At 31.8% G+C, this 25,519-nt stretch overlaps 1 protein-coding gene across 1 annotated transcript; it reads right to left on the bottom strand.

Moving 5' to 3' along the window:
- Positions 1-11,449: 11,449 nt before the first annotated feature.
- LOC140062162 (TATA box-binding protein-like 1) lies at positions 11,450-25,267 on the bottom strand. The gene is made up of 7 exons (XM_072108244.1): positions 25,227-25,267; positions 22,702-22,945; positions 22,278-22,360; positions 22,058-22,121; positions 21,231-21,334; positions 20,422-20,516; positions 11,450-11,651 (listed from the first exon to the last, which is right to left on the bottom strand). The coding sequence occupies exons 2-7, from the start codon at positions 22,939-22,941 to the stop codon at positions 11,458-11,460; spliced, it is 780 nt and encodes a 259-aa protein (XP_071964345.1). The 5' UTR covers positions 22,942-22,945; positions 25,227-25,267; the 3' UTR covers positions 11,450-11,457.
- Positions 25,268-25,519: the final 252 nt, after the last annotated feature.

Below are 25,519 nucleotides of genomic sequence, written 5' to 3' on the forward strand. Positions count from 1 at the left end.
AGAATTCTCCATGCTAGGATAATCGAAGCGCCAAAGTAAAACACATTTGCAAATTAAAGGGTGGATCCCGTTTTTCAAACAAATGTTTTTTATAAAATAAAAACCTTTGCAACAACATTGATAATAAACCTAACAGAACACAATAATGCATGTTTGTCGGTTGAATGAGGAGACTATTGAATGCTCATGAGTTATATTGACTATTTACACGGTTGAGCCGAGTTAAATAGGACAGGCTTCTTTCAACGAATTAAAATATTCCTCCATTCAACAAATAAAAAAACTTTAATTTTTTAATGAATTAAAAGGGTGATCTGGATAATCAAAAACGAAAATTCATTTAGTTATTAATTCTTCCAGCTCTGATTTTGGCCGCACGTATACCAGTTCATGGTTTTTGGTTGGAAGAAGTCTCCAAACCTACCCATTTCTAAAAAACTGCAGTGCAATAGAAGTAGTAATTAGCCTATTCCATTATTAACCAATACAGCGTTTATCCTCCTCGTGCAATAGAAGAACTATTATATACTGAAATTGTAATTATAAACGATGACTAAATAAATGGTAATGAATTGAATTGAATTATAAAACATACCATATATCTATTTATCGATATTTGTTACGATTGGGATCTTTATATAGTGAGCTTAATTCACGTCCATTTATACAATATCGATTCTAATAAACGTGTTGTGTATTTAGTTTTACCTCCAATTGCTTTTTAGATTTTAATGAAAATTACAATCGGAATAAACTTAATTGCAATATATTTTTGTAAGGATTTTTTATTATTTCTTTATTAGCAAACGCTGGATATATATAACGGCACAAACCAGTCATTAATAATAATCTCTATAGTTGTAAATACGTTAAGTTATGTAACAGTAAGTGCTATATTTATTGAGGCGTGTTTTATTTTGTAAATAACAGAAATAAAATTATAAACGTTAAATAATACATTTTTCGTTTCTGCTCAATGTATATTGATTGTGAACATTATGTGAGTGTTTTTAATAATTGAAACATTGTTCTCATAAGGTATATGTGTTGACTTTGTTAAATAAGAGCCGCGGGACGGGTATACACATAATTACTTTCTGCAGATAAACCTCTGACAGAGATAACGTACCTAGACAAGGTTTTAATTGACTGTAAATAGACAGTTAGAATCAATTTAATGACAGCTGTAGAATCAGGTGGGATTATTACGAGATTTAAGCTGAACAAACTTGCAATTGCAGTAGGTTGTTCAGTTATAGTGTTACGAACTAAAGCTCTATCTACACTATCAAACTAGTTTCACCAAAAAAAAAGTACGATATGCCCCAAAATATGGTAGTGATATGCCTAAATGTGCTAGTGATATAATATCATCATGTTCATATATGGTCACATCCCATTTTGTTTTCACATAAAATGTGATAGTGTGGACAGAGCTTTAAGTTGTTTTAAAATGGGAAAGTGGTGCGATAAGGTTTTTGAGTGTATATATATAATTGATATTACGTGTTTCACGTCATGAATGTGTATAGTTAGTGTAAAATGTTGTAATGTTATACGAATGTTTGTTATTTCGAAAATCACATGAATAAAGATGCTTTTTGCAGATAAAGTATGTTTTATACGAATTTTGAAAAGAAACTTGTCTTTATTTTGGTATTGGTATAGTGGAACGGTAGACTAAAACCAGTCTTGTGGGCCTATATTTATTTTTTAAGTATAGTAAATAATGGCAAATTTTGTGATCACAGGGCCTAATGATTGATGTGGACGACGACGAGGACGGCGGCGACGACAAATACGAGGACGGCGACGACGATGACGGTGGCGGCAACGACGACGTGGTCGGCGGCGACGACGACGATGGTGATGATGATGATGATGATGATGATTGATTAATATGATCACACGACATTTGATTCTATTGTGATTATACATTGAACTTCGTTAAAAATTCTCCGCATATAAAACATTTACGTTGAGCAAGTTCAATAATAAATTTATTTTCAAATGGTGGAGTCTAGTCCTCCGCTTGATATAGGAAGTCTATACTTGCTATGAGATCAATCGACGTGATTGGCCTCAACCCCACCCACCTGCCAAAAAAAAAATGAATTCATGGTCTTCAGCATTATCCATGGATTCTCTAACCCTTTCATCACATCATCATTTATTAACTTCTAAAGCTCTGTCTACACTATCAAACTTTATGTGACAACAACAATGTGATGTGTCCATATATGGACACGGGGATGTCACATCACTACCATATTTGGGCACATCACACTAGTTTGATAATGTAGACCGAGCAGTCGTTCCAGAACAATGTATAATATAATATCTTGCAAACGTAATGAACTACTTATATTATATTCAATACACTTTAATATTTATTTTTTTATTTATAGCACGTACAAAAAACAGTTGTTTTCAATCCGGATTAGCTTTCAAACAGCAGATGCATTTTATCACTTGGATTGTTTATATCTTAATAAAATTGAGTTACAGATTTTAAACATTTACTAGGTGCAACAGTCGGTTTCATTTGTCTCCTAAAATGACAATATAATCTAATTTACAATCACGAATGAGCCAAGCATTATTTATATGGTAACCGGTTTTACGTCAGAGCCTAACTTTGAGGATTTGTTTTGTAACAAATAAAATTATAAGATGAATGTAAATTACAGTAATCAAAATGTGTAGTAGTAAAAAAAGAACACGTGATTAATAAGAAGCGTTTTAACGAAGCAGCTTGGCAACACGACCGAACTCACACCCCTAGTATCTAAATACAAGCTCTGTGTCCACTACCAAACTCGACTACACTACGAACATTGTGATGTGCCCAAATATAGTAGTATACTATGCCCAAATATGGTAGTGATACATGACATCATCATATTCATATATGTATTTCGTCACATAAAGTTTGATAGTGTAGACAGTGCTTAACATCGACAGCCCTCAACCAATACAGCAAGAGCTGTAAAACACGTGCCAATTCCATCCACGAACACCTATAGCACCGAACACCCATAGCACCGACGACAACTTCCTATATATACGTTTGCAATTTTTTTAAATATTATTCATACCTCTTGTGAAATATACAAAATATTCATGACATCTTCAACAGCGTCGTGTTTACTGCATTCGAAAATGCAATCAAATTCTACTAATTTAATACTATTTTGTATCTGGCTTTAATACACATGTCACTCTGTCAAATCCCATGGTATCAACATCGATATCAATGATACTTATTAGCATCTTTAATGAATTTGTCTCCAATTTTCTTTTTGAAAATCTAGCTTCGTCGTACATAGCCTACCACTAAGTATTAGCTTTGTTCCCACTAGGAGATCAGGGGCGAAATGTGTGTGACCGTCTTCCGTTCCGCGAAACAGAATAAAGGGTAGCTTAATTCCCACTACGACGCAACGCAACAAGGACGTAAACGCAACGCAAGCGTGTTGACCAATTACAAGCGACAATTCGAATAATCCATCGCTTGTGATTAGTCAACTCACTAATGCTTGGTTCCCACTAGAGACGTAACGCCAGGACGTAACGCAACGTAAGTGATTTGACCAATCACAAGCGATTGATTATTCAAACTGTCGGTTGTCATTGGTCAACTTGCTTGCGTTTCGTTTACGTCCATAATACCCGGAGCTACCCGGGCTTTAACTCCAAAGGTACGGGTGCGTGTAGTGTGAATTCGGGTTTGTTTGTCCTGTCCATTTGTGTGTGTTAAAATAACTGCAATATTTTGTTGAATTTTCTGCAAATTTTTCAATGGCTGTTTTACCCTTAAACTATATAAACTTTAAACGTTTATTTTAAACTGGTCTTTTAATAGAGGGGGGACATTTGAAGGAAAATATTGTGTCCACTCAAACCATGGTTCCTAATTAAAAGAGCATAGAGTGGTAAAAGATAGACGATCATCCGAAGCTGTGGTACATTGGTCTTTAATTGGAGGGAATCCTGTATTTACACCAATTCCAGAATTAGAAATATCATCAACTAGTGTTATTAACATCAGGATATTAAACATTTTTTGGCACAAATTTATTTAATCTAAATTATTCAAATCTGAAAACGTTCAAATCCGGCTCAGAATATTTTGCTAGCGGCATTCTTTAAAAATATTTCCAAAGATTTGTTTTATTTAAATAATTGATGGCGATTTATGATGTAAGATGAAGTTTAATTTCATTCTAAAATTATTTTCAATTAATATAAATTGTAGGCTTAATATATAGTTCTGTCAAGGTGAACGTGATTTGTCGAAATGGCATCACACCGTTTTGGAGATCAAAAACGTTATATGCCTTAATAATATTGATAATAGTTCGTTCTTTGCAATATTACCCAGGTCACTTTTTGGATCAAACACGTATGGAAACATACATACTCCCATGACTTGTTTAATCGGCAGTTGAGAGAGACAAACGTAAGTAAAGTGTCTTGCCTAAAGCGTGGTTCTCACTAGCACGCAACGCAGCGACGTATCGACGCCAAATGCTGTATTGCGTAATCACAAGTGGGAACCGACGACACAACAGTGCTGCAAACATCGCAGGTTTGATTTCACGCAGGCGAGGGAAAACAATTATAAAGCTTGGTTCCCATTAGAACGTAACGCAAGGACGTAAACGCAACGCAAGCGTTTTAACCAATGACAAACGAAGTTATAGACAGTTAGCAATCACAAGCGAATAAGCCATCGCTTGTGATTGGTCAATTCACTTGCGTTGCGTTACGTCCTTGCGTTGCGTCGCTAGTGGGAACCACGCTTAAGTAAGGATAACTCTCAAAGTTTAACTCTTTAAGTCATGGCCACTAATGTGAAACGATAAAAATAAAGAAAATGAAATAATAAAGAAGGTTATATTAATCAAATCAATTTTTGAACGTGCAGTGCAGCTGTATCTATATTGAAATACTCTTTGAAAGTTTAAACACATTTTAAAAATTATCTGCCATGTTCAAACTAAAATATGATTTGATGACGTCAACAACAATAAACTAGCTTCGATTACTTTATTATTATTAGTGTATGAAATTCTGTATCACACAATAATAGTTATAAGACCGTAAAAAAGAATACGTTGGCCTACTACATGCTGAACTTTACCACATAAAATAGCCATAAAACGTTTTCGTGCGTACAATAGTCGTTTGACGTTTGTACGCGCGCGTAAACTAATTATGAAAAGCAATAATAAGAAGCGACACTATACTATACATGAAATGCAATATATAACGCCGTGTATAGCAATAGGCCAACTGTTATTCAATTGAAATCTAGGCGTTTTTGTATTGTTTTAATCATTCTTTTGATAGTTATAATGTTTTTTCTTCTTTGCTTATGTCTTGTTCATCGCCATGTTCTTTGCATTGTTTAATGCAAGCAGAGTTATTCTACATTAATTAATTAATAAAAATTAATGTTTCACCACGTGGTATCAATGACGTACTCAACAAAATACATACTGGGAGTGATTATATTTCAGAAATGTCAAATTGTTAATTTGAACAAATTTGAAATTTGCTCTTTTAAAAATAATGTATACTTTCATTTCTAAGAGAGAATAAACAAACTAGAATGAAATTATTATTTATTTTTATATAACCATTGATACAGATTATAACTTTTAAAAAACAACTAGAAAATCTAGACTTTTTTTTAATGATGATGTTTGTTTTCTTATACTTAGGAATAATTCTGACGTGTGGTAAGAAAATGGTGAAGCACTTAGACATATATTTACTGCTCGCAAAAGTTTTAAATACACAGATTTATTTGCTAAGTTGACAACTCGGGTTAGTTCAAATTGATCAAGTATGAACTTTGATTAAATTTAGACTCATTTAAAGATATGTTATTGTATTTTTGTACTATCTACTATATGCTCGGATTAGTTCCAATTGATCATGTTTGAACTTTTATTAAATTTAGACTCATATTATAAAGATATGTTATTGTATTTTTGTACTATGTACTACTTATGCTTATCATCTCACATTCATCATCGTTGTTACACTAAAGCGCGCGTTCTATTTCGCGCACCATTCATTCTTGTCTGGGTACGGTATAGTGAGCATGTGTAGTTTAGTACCCCGTATGTGTATTGCCTTCATGAATAATTGTGTGTATTTCTTTTATGATTATGTATAGGTATAGTTATTGTTATTCAATTTGAACAAAGATTGAATCGAAAAAAACACTTATTTAATAAAAGTGTGATTGTATCCATTACTTTTTTTTGGTGATAATCTTTAAGAACAATTACTGTAATTAGTATTTTGTAGAAATCTGAAACGTAAAGATATATGACAATCATCTCTTGAGCATTCAACAGTAGTAGTTTAATATCAATGTAATTAAAGACTAATTAGACAGATTATTATCAAACTGAGTAGCTGTCGTGTTTGCCAGTAGTTCGGGCAAAATGTGTAAGCATTGGTCAAAGTGTTACTTAAGACAACGGTAGCTATGTTAAAATTAGGTCTATGCCTACAGAACATTGAAGAAGCTTCTGAATTCATTGCAGCATGGAGGGCCGGGAGGGGAGAGTTATATAAGAATACGTAAACTCTGTCTCTATCAAACTTTATGTGAAAATAAAATGTGAAGTGCCCATAATAATGAACATGATGTCATATCACTACCATATTTAAACATATCACTACTATATACCATATATGGGCACATTTTTTTGTCACATAAAGTTTGATAGTGTAGACAGAACTTTAACGTGACTCAACAACTTATCAGCAAATTTCTGTTCTTTGAACTGTAGACTCAGTGGCTAGTTTTTAGAACACTTAGGCTATATACACAGTATCAGTTACAAAATTCTTTTTGCAATATTTCAATGTTTTTATTTTTGGTCAAAATTAATAACTATTATGTGACATTAAACAAATGTTTAAAAATATTGTTTTGCGGACCTTTGTGGCTTATTTAAATATCTCTATACATAAAATTACAACGCATATTCTACGAACATAACAGGGATATTTGTGGTTTATTTAAATCTATACATAAAATGAAAACGCACATTCCACGAATAAAAACGCATAATTAGGCAAAAAAATAATTAATATTGTTAAATGTCTTTAAGTTCATTAAGAGTCAATTCAACAATGACGTATATCAAATTATGTCTTATTTTAAAATATGAAGGATTCGCAGTTCATTGTTATGTAAATGCCTTAATCAAAGCCAAAGAATGTATCAATTTTGCTTTATTTCAACGATATTAGATAAGGTAAACTTACAGCTGGACAAAATGTAGACTTGTCCCAAATCTTTTTTATGTTAGTCGATTTTTGCCTGAAAATACGAGCTCAAATATGAAACGTCATATGTGCCAAAATATGTATTTTTTTCCTAACATTAAGTCAAAACTCCGTCTAGAACATAGACTAGACAAAATGATACCAGTTGATATTCAACGCCCTTTTACTAAAATTCCAATAAAATGAACTTTAAGAAAACTACACATGAAAACATTAACATTAAAAATAGAACTACAATTCGAATGTTTCATGAATATGCCTGGTAATGTATATGATATTGTACACTTAAGGAATCCATTACACCTTTCGAAAGAGTAGGGGGTTATACCCTGGTGTACTGGTCAATGTAGCTCCTGTCGTTGTGGAAAGACGAATTGGCGACGTTTGGTGGCAGAACTCGACACGAAGAAAGTTTCGCTTCGTTTACACCTGTGCGCGATTCAGCTCAGTAGGCTGCAAGTCACAGGTCATTTCTCAATTTACACTTACACTATTAAATCCGTATTAATTTACATGATGATAGTAATTAACCAAGAAGAGTGGAATTATATGTAATTTCACTTTTTCCTGGTAAACAGATTACTTTATCAATGTACTCATCTATACGATACTATTCTGTTCTATTTTCTAGTGTTATATCTACAAAATAATAATTATAATAATTATTTAGTTTAGGCCTATAAGGCCTATGCATGTTTGGTTGTTCACTCTGTATATTTTGGTTTGTTCTTTTGATATGCATAGGCCTGCATTTTATGCTACTGTATATTGTATTTAGAATATATATTTGTTTTTTTCGGTTTATAAATAATAGCGATTGGTAGTTGTTAAATTATTAATATATCTGAAGGTTACTTGTTTATGACTGCCTATAAACATTTCTAATCCAGATCTCATTAACAGCCTACGCAAAATAAAAACAATAAATGACAAAAAAATATTATTTTCCAAGCGTGAAATGAAGCTCGTAAAGTATAGGGCTTATAAGTCTGGTCGTCGTATATACTTTTCTAAATATGGAATTTCATCAATAAATGCTATTACTAATTTATAATACGATTATAGAGGTAATACGAATTCTAAATGGATGTAAGTGGATTGTAATGAAAAACAACTTCACAAGTTCGCAAACTTATAAGAGCATGTACTAATGTGTTGGACCACATGTTGTCAAAGTCAATTTTGGTGGAGTGCTATTTTGTTTGAGCAAACTTTGTTAGACATTGTTGGAGTGAGCTTTTTCAGAGCACACTTTAAATGCACTTTGTTGGAGATTAGTTTGTTAGAGTGTAGCCTAGATTGTTGGCGTGTACCGTACTTTGATGAAGTGTACTTTGATGGAGTGTACTTTGTTAGAGTGTACTTTGTTGGAGTGTACTTTGTTGGAGTGTACTTTGTTGGAGTGTACTTTGATGGAGTGTACTTTGTTAGAGTCTAGCCTAGATTGTTGGAGTGTACCGTACTTTGATGGAGTGTACCGTACTTTGATGGAGTGTACTTTGTTGGAGTGTACTTTGTTGGAGTGTACTTTGTTGGAGTGTACTTTGTTGGAGTGTACTTTGTTAGTGTGTACTTTGTTGGAGCACACTTTGTTAGAGTGTACTTTGTTGGAGTGTAATCTTTCAGGGAGAGTACAAACATTGTTAGAGTGTACATTGTTGGAGTGTACTTTGTTGTTAGATTACACTTTATTAGAGTGTAGCCTACATTGTTGAAGTGTACTTTGTTATATCACAATTTGTTAGAACACACTTGTAAAAGCATGGAACATTTATTAAGGCATACTTTTAAAACTATTTTGATGACTCAAATCATGAAAAACACATGTTATGCAGTATCATGGATATGTCTATGCTGACATTATTGTTACGGTGGGGAATGGGTCAAGCAACTCTCCTATAAGTGTGAAACAAATCAAATATAATGTCCTACATCGTGTCACATTAAATATTCTTGTCGAGTGTTTAAACTTCGTTTGCAATGTAAAATATAAACTAATAAAATGCATAGATTAATTAAGTTTACCCATAATGTTCTCAACCTTCTTAAAAAAGTTACCATATGACTTGACATACATTGTTGGTTCAATCAATCACCATCATATCGAGTAAAAAAAGAATCTTATTTCTAAGCCAACTTATCGATTGTACTTGCCGTGGGCCTGGTAGTTTTACACAACTTGACTACAGCTTATGATATTTTTAATATAAAAATTATTATTTTATATTCTGAACTCGAATAAATGATCATTAACGATCACAAAAGTAGGTCAATATGTATTTACATTTATAAAAACATATCATATATATATATAAAATATACAATAATAATAAAAACTCGTATTTTTAACTCCAATTTGTATTTTTATTTGAAACCTGTCGGATAATTACAGATTAATGTATACATATATTGACTGTAAATTTATTGAAATAACCAGTTTATTGGTTCAAACATTAACTTCACAGTAATAAAACATGTGAAACAAGCAGTTTATTTAGGGACCATGTCAATACAGTATTCTACTGCAGTAACTGCAGTTCCGGTTTTTTTACTCTTAAACAAATATTATGTAATTATTTAGTAAGCTTTTTTTCATAAATCATATAATACACACTGTTTATATACAGTGACTCCCTCATAAACCTGTACGTTGAAACTAACTAAAAATACGTTATTTCAGTAGACAATGTGGTTACTGCAGCAACTGCAGTAAACTCATTGTTACAAAATCCATTACTCTTCAGTACATTTTATTTGCAACAAACACTAAAAAGATCATAACTAAACTTGAAAACATCAATGTTTATTTATTTAACAATGTCATACAAAATAAACCAACATGGTTTTTTGTCCTTTATAAATAATACTATTTCTTGACTTCTCCAGATGTGTGCATTGTACAGGTGTCTTAACAGTAACATTGTTTGAATTTGTATTGTTTTATTCGTGTATGGCCACAGGAAAACAACCATGTGTTGATCTGGGCCTCCATGGTTAAATAAAGTTGAATTGAATTGAATTGAACTCCCCCTTCATTGATAATGAAATACTTCATTGATCTGAGGTGTTTTTAAAAATAGACTCATACAATATACTCATATCTGAATTGCGACAGTCCATTTCTTTTACCTAATCTCCAAATCAGTTCAATATTGGATCACATTAATGAATAGGAAATTGAACACTAAAAAATTTAATTTATTCCCACTAGGATTCCATGACGAACAAACACCAAAGTAATCTGACCAATCACAAGCCACAGTTTGAATGACTCTTTGCTTGTGATTGGTCAAATTTCTCCTTGCACAGATAAAACAACGTTTTTGTAAATTTGCAATAGATGGCAAATGTGTGAAAGATTCGCAATAGTTTCATAATCACTAATAAGAAATGTACATTTACTACATAGGCTATAAAAATATAGATTAATAATAATATTTAATCATTAATACTAATAAATTATAATTATAAAATTATAAAGAAATTGCCTCTCGTTATTTAGAGTCAGTTTTATACTATGTTAAAGAAATTATTGTTTTACAGAATTGGCCTACACAAGTATAAATAAATATATGGAACACTCTTAATAAAAAATATGTAAAAATAATTAATTAATAACTATACAATTCTGTGCAATTAAAATAGTCAGCCAATGCAATACTGTGAAATTATTTCTTTAATGTGAATAATCAGTTGCAATTAATGTTTCAGATTTGAGAGAGTATTGAACAAACAGTAAATGTGTGCTGGCCCCGTGATTTTTTTCCAAAAACTTTCTCTAAAGATCTGATTGTAAAGAGTATATTTCCTAAATGTAACTAAACCCTCTAAACTATCTCAACTATTAAATGTTTCGAACGGAGGGCCCCAGTGTCACAAGGTATACATTCAGCCAATACTTGACAAAAAATAGTTTGATCTGTGTCCATGTCTGCATTATGCATATACATCATCATGTTCTCCCTAAGACGAGGTGCTTTCCCTCCGATTTTTAGAGAAAGTTTTTAAACCATGCGTGCTGGTCATAATACACCTCATATCACTAGACACGTCCATTGAAAAGAACAGTTTTAGAAAGAAAATCGCATCTAAAAACAGAATTCATATTTCCTTCAACTGCTTTTTACTGTCCTTTGTTACTCAATCTTCGCTGTCACTGTCCCTATTATCGGTACTTGACTCGTCATCATCGTCTTCTACTACCACCAGTGTTTTGTTGTACCCGTGTGCCGTTTTATTTGCCCCATCCTTTCGTGCTGGTTTTGGCATTTTGTGAGTCAGTACTAGTGGGTATATCTCTTCAATAGCTCTCTGTATGTTGGCAACTGCTGGTGCTAAAAAGTGATGTTTTATAATAAATTAATATCAGAAAATGTATTACAAACAGAACATGCTTAAAGCTCTGTCTACACTATCAAACTTTATGTGACAAAGCAATGCGATGTGCCCATATATGGACATGATGATGTCATATCACTACCATATTTGGGCACATCACACGTTTTTTGTCAAACTAGTTTGATAGTGTAGACAGAGCTTTAAAGAGCGGTATAAAAGTGGTTAAATTGTATTGAAGCAGTGTAAACAAATTTATTTTACCAGATGTCAGTACTATAATTAATTTACCAATGGTGTTTTCAATTAATTCTCATGTCTTGATGGTTTTTGAATAGATCAAATTGAAATAACTTAATATACAGTAGGCATGATGTTGTTAAACATCCTTTCTAGCCTGGGATTTGTTGATACGTTGAATTTTGTGTTGGTTTTGTTTAATACAAACAATGTAAAATATCTCATGGACAAAAACAGTTTAAAATATGGGAATATCTTCTTGTATAGACACTGTATAATGTATGTAGACAAATGAAGGAAGTATTAAATGACAAAATAATTAAACACACTTGATAGACACATGTAATAGAAATAATATAATGTTACAGTTTTCATATTGTTACTAGCAAAATAAAAGGAAAACATAATTATGTCACCTACAGCTAAGTATCAACAACCAAGTTATTTAATTTAAACTTTTTCAAGATTACTCCCAAAGTGTCATCTAACTGTATATCAAAGCACATTATTGTAGATGATTTCCAGTATTAATTTTCACATTAAATGTGAATCTAAACCATGTCTGATAGTTATTGAACATACTTAATGAAAACAGGCTCTTGAGTGTCACAACTAAAATGATTTAAAAGAAGAATGTGACTGAACTTGTCTTATTACTACTAGCATCAAAAAACAACAAAGTACATTAGTACAAAAAGAATATTTATGAACTACTTTGCGCGTAAAAACAAAAATCAGATTTCAGATAAAATCTGGGTGTACTTACTGATGGAAATTGACACATTTATTTAAAGAAGGTTATTTGTACTGTAATTAAAATAAATATGGTCTCTGCTGTACCCAGCACAATATAAAGCACTGTGAGAATGATTGTTTATCAGCGCTGTATAAAATCACGCTATTATTATTAATTAAATCGTAAAAATCATGAAAATAAAAGAATAAACTGTTTGGAAGGAGAGATGATGGCTATTAAAATCAATACAATCCAATCCGGGGCTAAACGCACATATATTTATTTAATACAGAGATTACTGTATGCATTAGCCACCTATCAAAATTAAACGAGGCTAAAATTAGTAAAATAACAAATAGAACGTTATACTTAGCATTTATATTATAGATTATTTTTTTAAATAAAACAACTTAAACCCATGGTATTAGAATGTTTTTAAATGATTTTGAAATTTAAACAATTTGACAAATTCACTGGTAGTAGCTGAAATTTTAGTATAAAAAAGATAAGAAACACAGTCATCTACTTTACAAAAAAAATTATGTCCAATCTAAAGCCAATATGGACAGGATGATTTCATATCACTACCATATGTAAGCATATCACTACCATATTTGGGCACAAAAACTCCCTCCTGTACGTCTGTAGGCTCAAAACAATGACTAAAAAATATTATTAAATATATTCAGCATTCAGTCAGTTTTAAATTAACTGACTGAACTACATAATATATTCCATTTAAAATCTGTTTTCAAATCCCTTTTTCGAGCCAGTACGTAAAATGTCAATTCTGTGATTTATCCCATTTTTTGTTTATGCCGTGATTTACAACAGTATTAACCAGATTCTTTGCTTTGATTAAAATCTATCCATCTAGTAAATGTATTGATGGTAATACCAGTATTTAAGTCTATGGCATTTTGATCTTTAGTTTTAAATCAAGATACAATAGAAGATATCATTAATGTCAGGTATAAATAATTAAGATTTTGACCTTCATAGTAAAGTGTAGTTATAAATAAAATATATAAAAAAAACAATAAACACAAATAAAAGATGAAAATGACATGCAACCTAAAAACAAGTAAATTGAAATACAGAATGGTACATATTGTTGCATCTCTGTAATTTGAAATAAGAATTTGACATTTGTATGCAACAAACAAACTTATTTCTTTATAAATACTAATATAAATATAACTATATGATTGCAGTACACTGAATATATCTATTTTATTGTCATCGTTTTTGTTTTATTATTATTTTTTTTATTATTTTAAATAGTCAATTTTTTTTAGTTTATATGGATGTGTATGTCAACTTATATATTATATTTATCTATTTTTTTAGTTGTAATTGTATCTGGGTTCTTTCTTGAGACAAGAAACTTGATTTCTTCTAAAGAAGACCCTAAATGATGGTTTATTAGACACCATGTTCCTTTAAGTACACACCTACAGTATGTTATATTGTACAATAATATGCCATTATTGAATAAATAAATGTATTTTAAACATTTTTAATTTAAACATGGCTGTCACGTTATTTTGCTCAATACTATAAAAAGGCTGTCTTATTAGCAGACATAATACAGCAGATGAACCTCTAATAGAGGGACATCTTTAGGACCCAACAAAGTGTAGTATATCCACTGAAGATAGGAGTGTTAATTTCCCTCATTTGTTTCAAAATAGACTTCGATAACTCCAAGGGAGCCATATTTAAAAGGTCAATCGGGACAAAACAGTTTTATCTAGGCGCAAGGCTAGTGCGATGGATGTAAATTTAAATCATCGCGCTAGCCTAGATGAAAATTTGTGTCCCGATTGACCTTTTAAATATGGCTCCCTCTGGAGTTATCGAAGTCACTTATTAATATAGTATCTGTGAATGGGGGGGGGGGTGTCCCAAAGGAGGAGTTATACTGTATTGAATCAGAAACTAAAAGAAAAAAAAATATTAAATTAGGGTCCAAGATGATGATGAAAAAGCAAGAATATTAAAGGATCAATAAAAAAAAAGTGTGTACAAGATGAACAGCAATAAACTGAATTTAATGAGCATTTGAAATTCTATATTCCTAAACAATAAAACAAGCTATATTATCTTATAAACATATCACGCACATGGGTATGTGAAACATAAATAAGGTAATCAAAGATTATAAAAAAAAAAAATTATTATTCATTATGATGAAGCCTCAGGACAATTGACAGCAAGATATATTACACATGACATTTCAAACAGCACCTCCATTATAATATCTACTGGACTTTTAACTTAAGAACAAGGTTAAAGCTAAATAAAAAATATATATGTACGCTTTAGAGTGTTCGATCATTTTATAAGAATCTGAGGATTTTAGTTTTATATAAGATAAGAATCAACAATTTCTAGAACTTTAAATAATTCAGGGCAGTATTTATTTATTTATTCAACTTTGTTTTACCAGGGTACTGTAGCTCTAACAGCTACAGCAGTAAATCTGACTTGATGAGGCCCTCAGTATACATTGGAGGTAAAGTCAAGACCTGTATTTATTCTGAACGTAGGGGAATGAGCTGTTAGGAGCTCATTGTACTAAGCATTGGCATTATGTGGTAGAACGTAGGGGAATGAGCTGTTAGGAGCTCATTGTACTAAGCATTGGCATTATGTGGTAGAACGTAGGGGAATGAGCTGTTAGGAGCTCATTGTACTAAGCATTGGCATTATGTGGTAGGGTGACCAGTTCCTTTCCATGACAGAAAGAAAGGGTGTCCCCTTAATAGCGGCGCGGGTTTGCTGTAGTATTAAAATAAACAGTACACATTTATTTCCTTTGTTTTGGGAGAAAGTGTTCCACCCCCTCCTTAGTTGAATAGCAGTGTTCAAAATGAGGATTTAAACATATTTTCAATTTAATAATTTAATCTTCAAATGTAATTGGTACATTGAGTCTTAAAGTGTGTCCTACATGTTGATATATTTTTAATAAAATTATAAATTGAAAATGGATGGGAAAAGCGCTGGAGGAAAGAAATGCATTTAAAGCAGGAAATGTTTAACATTGAGCAGGTGGGCAGATGAAAGAAGATGGAGAGTAAAGGAGTCAAAATGAGAAGAATAATAGCGCATGGTATCAAGGAGTTATCAGCAGAATAACCTTTTGTTTTGTCTCAAAAGTTATCTGACCAAGTAGGATCAAGCCATACAATGTTAGATGAATGTTATCAAGAGGACTGCATTGCTCGTCAGATGCTAGTCTACTACATTGTAAAAATAGTGTTTAGATCTTAAACATGTATTTTGTACCCACTTTTTCCATGTTTAGATATGAACATGTTTAGTTTCTAAATTACATTCTAAATATGTAGTCTGTATCCAACTCAACACATCAATAACGTGTTAATTGTTAAACATGTGGAGCAATATAAAGACACGTTTAGGTTTTAAACGTGTTTAACTTTATTTGCCATGTGTGGAGCTCATGTGTGGAGCTTTTTTCTGCCACAGTAAATCATATGCATGCAACGCTAAACATGTACCTAAACATGTTGAATGAACGTATAGTGACATGTTGACTGCTAAACGATTGGAGAAAAAAGCAACTTCTAGCTATAAACACGTTTTACTCTTAAATGTTAAAGTATGAGTACAAAAATAACAGTAAATTTATGCAAAATAATTGAAAACAGATCATTAAAATACTTAAACTGACAGTAATTTAGCCTGGATCAGTTTAGTTGGTCATTTACTATTTATGAGTGTATTTAACTACATTCATAGTGCATTGTAAGTTCACGACTTTCAAAGTAAAATTCTTTTTGTACTGATTACAGTACTACAACTAAATTGACAGCGCAATTTGTTTTTTGCACCAATTACAACTTGGAACATGAACGTAAGCTATCAGAACATTAATTAAGCTAGTGAGGACGGGAGAGAATTGATTAGAAGAGAATGTGCAGATGTTTGCCGCACTCTATTGGTTTCGATGTAGTCAAGGTGTCGTGTGTACTCTATCAAAAGTTCATAATAACAAAAAATATTAAATAAGATTACTTACACAAAGCATGTGCACATTGTCAAATTACTGTAAGTATAATATTCAATAGGAATTCTGAGAAGATAACATTATTACTGTCAATTGTCATTGTCAATTTGTAGAAATAGACATAAAACATCTCAAACTCTACAGTCAGGTTGGCACACATGTATTTTTTGTTCACATTTTAATAACTGTGCATAAAAATTGTTATCCAATTATTATGAAAAATAAATGAGTTTATCTTGGCTTTCATGGAATTCAATTCTTTCACACTGGCTACTGTAATAAAACTCTGTAGTTAAATACACACTGGGGCACAAACCAAACAAAACACGTTATATGAGAGCTGTGTGTTTGGCTACAGTAGACAGAGGAAGTTTCAAGGGGGAGGGGAAGTAAGCCCTCCCAGCCAGGGCCCCCTCTAAGCCACCCCGCCCCAAAATTTCAAAATCCTGGATCTGCCACTGTTTGGTGATGTAAAAAGGGTATAATTTGTATTTATATGAATGACAACGCTATCTTCACTTTCCTTAGTACCTACTGTAACGTGCTATCATTTTCTGGTGCCTATTGGTACAGTTTGTTTTAACCATAAATTCAGCAAATGTGTTCATAATAGCAAATAACATTTTGATATAGTGAAATACAAGTACTGCTCAATCAAATCCAAGTATTAAAATGTACATTTTTATAGCTTTCTCATAAAATACATTTCTAACTAGCACATCTTGGTCGAGATTTGCGTTTATAACCCAGTTTATTACGCAGCTAAGGACTGTGTAAATGAAATTCAGTACTGTAAGTATTGTACTACTTGCAGACTATACTGTACTTCATTTGGTAAAAGTACAAGCAATATCAGTACACTTATAACCTACTAATACGGTTTTGTTATATTTTTATTCACAAAAGTATACTGCAGTTGACTAGTTGTACAAGTGCCATTGTTAGGGTTAAAATGAGCTTGTTTATTACAAACCTATTTGTGTTTTTCTATATATTCTTTATTCTAACTGAAATATCGTTTCCCTACAAAGAGATTGATTTAAAATGTATGTTACATTACATTACAAATTTGATGTGCTCTTAGAATGAAAACAATGAACAAAACTGTTTACTGTGTACACTAGTGCATACAATGATGAAGATGTCAGAACACATGGTCATTCTTTCAAATTAAAATTTAAGTTTTCACGCACAAATTGGAGTCCGGGACTCGTTTGGTCGAAAAGATACTATGGATTCGTTATTGGCGGATGTAGTATCTTCAAGATCAACTAATCAATTCAAGTCAGTTCTCGAACAGGCATGGTCCAACCACCTCTAAAATTTGCGCCGTATTCAAGATTTGATGTTACTGTATTTTCAAAAAGGGCTTATAGGCATAGCCTAGCCTAGACTCCGGACTCAGGAAATGCTGAGCTCTGGAAACAAGTAAACTATGTGTTTTTTTTTTATTTGATAATGATATTGATAGATCAGTATGAATGAAAATCAAGAAGCAGTTACAACTTGTCAACGCCTATCATATTACATGAATGATAATTCAGGTAGAAACAGTAAAAAAAAAATTTATAAATGTATATTATAATTTCTTTGGTATATTTGGTTTTGAGTTATAAATCAGTGTTTTAGATTGAAAACATAGCGAAAACAAATACAGTATTAGCCTAAGTTAGTTATGAACAGATTTTGGGTAAATGCATATAAAATAATACATAATTGTTGTTAATTCCCTGTATTTGTACTTTACATTATTTCTGAACAATTATGGAAGTGAACAAATCTTACTGGTTTGGATGGAAGTGACAAAAAAAAACAAAATTTGGCAAAAAAGTTGATACCAAACTGGAAAGTGTATAAAATATGATGTGAATATTACAAGTAATCTTAAACAATTTCTCAGCTAATTAATTCACAATACAACCAAATTATTAAACAACCAAACTACGGTACTTTAAAATCCCCCAAAAAAGTGGTTTATAACTGAAAGACTTTTTTAGTGGAAGATTTGAAGCGCAAGAAACTTTTCCCCAATACATACGGAATGGAAAAATAAAGTAAGCCATGGAGAGAGAATGAGAAAACATGACATGATTAATAGTGGAAGTAGACTGTGTGTATTTAGTACATCACAAACTAATACAAGTATATAACCAACAAGACATCTATAAAGCCATCTAATATCTTGTGTGATTGAGAAGTAGCACTAAGATTATTTTATTTGCAATTAATCTTGTGAAATTGTAACATTACAAAAAAGGATCACAGTCCGTAGTAACAAAAACCAAGTACGGAAATCACTATACTGTAACCAAGACTAAGTACGCATCGCTATCACGAATGATAGTGCCGACGAACGCAAGGTGTAAAAATATATTACATTTAATACTGGTAAAATCAATAATGTATATTCGTTTCGCTGTACTATTTATTTATTTATGACTATCTTGTTTGATGATTTTTCAACTATAACTAATCTATGATTAAATTGAAAGAAAGAAAGTGAACATTTTACAGGCCGTTATCTCGCGGAAATCATTCGCATGTTGCATGACAGCCCTTACAAGTATTCAGTTTTCAAAATTCTAGCATTAAGCTACTTATTTCTATCCAAAAATAGAAACATAAAATCTACCTTTAAATCATGTGTTAGGATTGTCAATCAACACAGAAATGTTGCAAGAGAAATTAGAAAAAAAATTTGATGACTTAGGCCTACTTTCAAGTTACGATATACTTCATATTTTATTCACTACTTTCTTAAAAATTCATTTCATAATCATATAAGCCACCTGATACACTTTTCTCCGAATTGACTGATACAATAACATTTTAATTTGATATCGTAAGCTCACGAGGGCACTGTTAATTTTTTTTTAACGGTAAGTGTATGTGTCACTGAACCGTCGATAAACAATGTATCAAATACTTCATTCTGTTCACAATGTTTTATCAATTTACTGTATGTTGTCAAAAATAGTTTAAAACACTACTTTATAAATAACCTTTAAAATACATTATGACTATTTTAATTCTTCTCCTAAATAAATTAAGAGTTTCAATTAGCCATAACCTGAAATGGTTAACATTAAACAATGTTTCGTAATTAAAGCTCTGTCTAAACTATCAAATTAGATTGACCAAAAAAATGTGATGTACCTAAATATGGTAGTGATATGCCCAAATATGGTAGTGACATGCCCAAAGATGGTAGTAGTCCAATACAATTGATATTTTAGGAAGGATATTAAAAGTATTTGAGTGGAAAAACAGTATGATAAAATATACATATTGTAAATAGTGAGATTTCGATTTGCAACGATCAACATCCAAGGTACAAGTTAATAGTCATGTTAATTCATTGTAAGCATACAGGGACACTGGACTGGTTCACTCTATTCCTTGCAACAGTTTTGGTGGTGTCTAGGTTCAAGTGACGATGACACACCGATGTGAACTTATGTTGAAATCCGCCCAATCAAATGTTATTGCTTATATGTTTTTTTTCATACGCATCCAACAGCGAGCATCTCGCCAATCACAGGATGGATACATTTCATTTATAATTTACCATGCTTATAAACTAAGTCTCATTTGAGGCTTAGGGTGTGGAGTTGAAAGAGTTGTGGGTTACAACCCTGGCGGCACTAGGGCAGGATTGAACCCTGGACCTTGAGATTGGAAGGCAAGCATGTTAACCACCAAGCTACAGCTCCACTGTTATCTTGTGAGGTGAGATATTATTTTTTAAAAAGCATACCTGTTACAGTAACACTGCCTGTTGAAAATACTTTGAGCGTAGCTTTTATTGATTTAATTTTGTACGTTACTGCTGGGTGTAATTCTGGTTCATAACTATGAAATAATAAAGTACCGTAGATTAGAAGATTAAATATTAAAAATGATCATAAAATCAACTGTAATTCATTGAGTTTGGTTCACATTAGAACGCAGCCTATGTAGGTGCAAGAAAAGCATAATGACTTGTGAAACCTGCACGTTTTAAATTGTTGAAACATTATTTATGTTTGTTTTTTATTGTTGTTTTAATCTACCAAGCAAAGTGAATTTCCATTTTTATGGACAAATAAAATTTCTTGAATCTTGAATCTGAATAATGCTACAATATACACCGAATCCAATATTATACAAATAATGAATGTTTAAGAGTGCGATGGTACAAATAATTTCATGATGTGAAAGATGAAATGTTCACCCAATCCAATATTATATAAATAATGAATGTTTAAGAGTGCGATGGTACAAATAATTTCATGATGTGAAAGATGAAATGTTCACCCAATCCAATATTATATAAATAATGAATGTTTAAGAGTGCGATGGTAAAAATAATTTCATGATGTGAAAGATGAAATGTTCACCCAATCCATTATTATACAAATAATGAATGTTTAAGAGAGCGATGGTACAAATAATTTCATGATGTGAAAGATGAAATGTTCACCCAATCCATCATTATACAAATAATGAATGTTTATGAGTGCTATGGTACAAATAATGAACAATTTGACATGGCCTTAATTCTGGTTAATATAATAGCGGTCTAACCTTGCTTCTTTTGTATGCGACATGGAAAATTCTGGCAGACGCACACCAAATGGCAATATACATGTACCCAAGACATTCACTACCCTGTAATTGCATAATCGAACCTAAGGATATAGAAATATTAAAAATCAATCATTGAATGTCATATTCAGCATAGTATAGAGAAAAAATGAAAGAGTTTAATTGGGATATTGCCACTAGTTAAATATAACAAAAAAGAAATTTATCTTTTTTGCTGATCCAATAGATCTAACAACGTTTCGCAAACAATCAGTTGTAAGTACTATTTTTAGTACTTTTGATATATTGGATCAACAAAAAAGATAAATTTCTCTTCAAGGATCCAAATGAAATTATTTCCTGATTTTTGTTTTATAACATACCTACTGTTGTAAAGCAAAGATATACAATTAATCCATTGTTTCTATATTGAAACAAATGTTGAGGGCTAGGTCATGCAAAAAGGTCAGATTGTAGAAGTGGCGCAGAGCAGTTATAGTTTTCATTCATGCAATATTCAACGCATCACAGAGACATTCTTAATAATTTAATAACTTTTTTTTAATCTTTCAAAGAATGAAATATTGTTACCATTCAACTAAAGCTCTGTCTTTATGTGACAAACAATTTGCCCAAATATGGTAGTGCTATGCCTAAATATGGTAGTGCTATGCCTAAATATAATAGTAATATGACATCATCATGTCCATATATGGGCACATCACTTTTTTTTTCACATAAAGTGTAGAGAGCTTAATACAGAACATTTATTACTTGAATGGAAACAAATATGAAATAGATTGTAAAGTTTAATTGACAGTATTCACCTTAAAACCTAACCTCTGTAATTTCCTGGCACACCTTCTTGCTGATACCTTTGCATTAGCCTCACTGAAAAAAAAAAATTTTAATAATGGCCAAGTTGATACTTAATACAGGATTATAACACATATTAAGGAGAAACTTTTATAACCCAATGTCCTAAATAGAAGTCGGTCATGTAATATTTCACTCTTTCCTGGTTGAACTATCGTAGGTGTACTATACCTGTCAGAACCAGCAATGGTAACTTTACCAGATGACCAAATGGTTGCTGTAGACCGGGGCCTTCTCATTCTCATCACAACATGCTACAAATAAACAAATAATACATTTTTTCTTGATTAAACAGATCAGTTTTATTCAAAACTTTTATCTTACAAGGAAAAAAAATTAAGATATTCATTTTTTGTGGGTGTTTGTTATGGGCTTCCCACTTTTATTTAATTTGTGGATACATTATTTTTAAATATAATTACTTAAAAACATAATTCTAAAGGAAAAATATTTTGTTATTATATTCTATATAACTCTTTTTCTGATCTTTAATGGTATATACTATTAAAACATTAATAATATATTCAAACATAATTAGTTTGATAGTTCTATACCTAGCGTAAAACCTATAATCGAATATATATAAAATACTTACACCCATCTCACGTTTGTACTCTACATTTTCACCTGTAGTTGCTATCCTACGTAGATTAAGATGGCATCGTAAACCAAACGAACACACAACGTTGTTGATAGCGATCACCAAGTCTTGTTGCACTCCGCTGGTGTTATCAATAGTACCACTTGTCTTTTCTACACCGTTTTGATGGTCATTTGAAACACTACTGTCTGTCTGCCTGTCCGTCTCCTGACTGTTTGTAAGGATTACTGACATACTCCTAATTAAAAATTATGATCTTAAAATAAATTTGATATTCTAACATATATTTTTTATTGCATAAAATTGATTTAATTCAATTTTGTAATCATTTCTAAGAAGCATACAGAAATAATATTAGCCGCAGCAGTACATACTATACACACACACAGGGAGGGCAGGTTCAACTAATTTGGCTAGGCCAACAAGGTAATAATCCACCGTATACTATACGGAGTATGGTCGAAGCGGCCGCCAACCAAAGCGGCCGCCAGTTTAATATCGTCATTTGTATGGAACGCCATGTGCGCTTTAATCTTTGATTGTCGTTGTCAACGCCATGGCCTATGGCGAGTTGAGTTACAGCTGTGTGTATGGTCAAACCAATAAATATAAGCCAAATCATGTACTATCGATCTTTATATTTCTATAATAATTAAGTTTGCCTGCGGATAAATCAATGTATATTTTATTTGTATTTTAATATTAACTAACTAAATATATTTACATTATATACTATCGAATCATTAATAATTTACGTTTGCATCATAATCTACATACTATTGAACCTTTATGTCTCATTTATTACGTACTATTTATTTATTTGTTTATTTATATTTCTTGACCCGACGTTTCTTGAGCACTCTCCTATCGAATCTTTATACAGTGTTACATTAATAATTTACGTACGGTATTGGCGAATATTTATATCTCATTTACATACTATCGAATCTTCATACAGTATTGCAATAATAATTTACGTACGGTATTGCCGAATCTTTATATTTCGTTTACACTGTACTATCGAATCTTGTTTTTATTGAATAGGGTGTGTTATACATTTAAGTGTTATTCCATTGTAATACATTGTTTGTGTTTTCAATGAAGCAACGTGAAGACGAAAACGCGACCTTCTACAGCACTATTCCTATTTACATACTATCGAATCTTTTTACAGTATTGCAATATAATAATTTACGTACGGTATTGCCGAATATTTATATCTCATTTACATACTATCGAATCCATACAGTATTGCATTAATAATTTACGTACGGTATTATTGCCGAATTTTTATATCTCGTTTACACTGTACTATCGAATCTTGTTTTTATTGAATGTGTTATACATTTAAGTGTTATTCCATTGTAATACATTGTTTGTGTTTTCAATGAAGCAACGTGAAGACGAAAACGCGACCGCCTTCTACAGCACTATTCCTGGCCGGCCGCCAGTCGAGTTATTAGCAGAAATTCACGTAATTAATTACAGACACTTGCGTCTTATTTTAGTATTTAAAACTAATTTTAAATTGATCAATATTTATATATCTGAAGGTATAAAACAATTTAGGATATTAAATAAATAAATTGATGTCATCATGTTATTTTAATTAAATTATGTTTGCGAACACGTACTACTTACAGTAGTTACTTTACTAATATATTAATATACAATAACAAATATATATATTTTGATTTGATATATTTTATTGAAAAAATATATATATATTATTCTTAATAATTGGCATATTATATATTATACAATAAAAACACCACAATGTTTTTTATTGACTTTATTAAACATATATATCATTTAGAACAGTTAAAGTAAGTAATCATCGATTCGCCATTTCGTTTAAAAGAAGGTATCACATTCAATCTGTCAAAAAAGAGAATATATTACATAATATTAATAATGTAGGTTGTTATTTACGTCCGAGGAAAAGAAAACCTGTCGATCGAAACAATGACAATCAAAAATGACAAAACAACGACAATCAAAGCGCACACGGCGTTCCATACAAATTACCGTTATTGAACTAGCGGCCGCTTTGGTTGGCGGCCGCTTCGACCGTAATCCTACTATACTAGGCCTTTTGTAGTGACTGACACAACTAGCTAAACCTCCTTCCTAGCTAGCCTACTAGTACTAGGCTGTATAGGCTCAGCCAGACTCAGATCAGACTCTCACTCTCAGTAGTCAGAGGGGGGAGAGAGAGATCCAGCAGGCCTAGGCTAGGCTACTGTACTACTACTACTAGGCCTAGATAGGCCCGGCCTAACTAGCTAGGCTAGTAGGCCCTACTAGAGAGAGGGCTAGCTAGGCCGGCAGCCTAGGCCCTAGCCTAGCTAGGCTAGAGTAATAATAATAGGCCTAGCCTAGGCCTATGTCTTTTTATAGCCATTTAACTAATAATAGGCCTATATGAATTGTTGTATATTTACTGGGGTGATTTATATTAATGATATGCATATAGGCCTAGTATTAGCTTTGTTACATGCTAATTACGTGTTATTTACCCCGTATATTGTATGACAACAAAAGACCGTGACCAAGAATAAGATTATCCGAAGAAGAAGAATTGAACTTCTGCTGTGTGTGTGTGGTGGGTGATGAATCTTGAATCTTTCTATCAAAATAATTACCTAATAAAATCAATAATAATTGATTAATGAAATATGTATTAATTCGTCTAGTTTTATCGGAATTTTAAATCAGTTAAATTTTAATCAATGATTATAATTATATCATTTTAAAGCAAAACTGTTTTTGAATTCTGCAAAGTTCACCAGCATAATCTAAATCTAAAGAG

This window comes from Antedon mediterranea, chromosome 11 (assembly GCF_964355755.1).
Source record: "Antedon mediterranea chromosome 11, ecAntMedi1.1, whole genome shotgun sequence".
Taxonomy (NCBI): Eukaryota; Metazoa; Echinodermata; class Crinoidea; order Comatulida; family Antedonidae; genus Antedon; species Antedon mediterranea.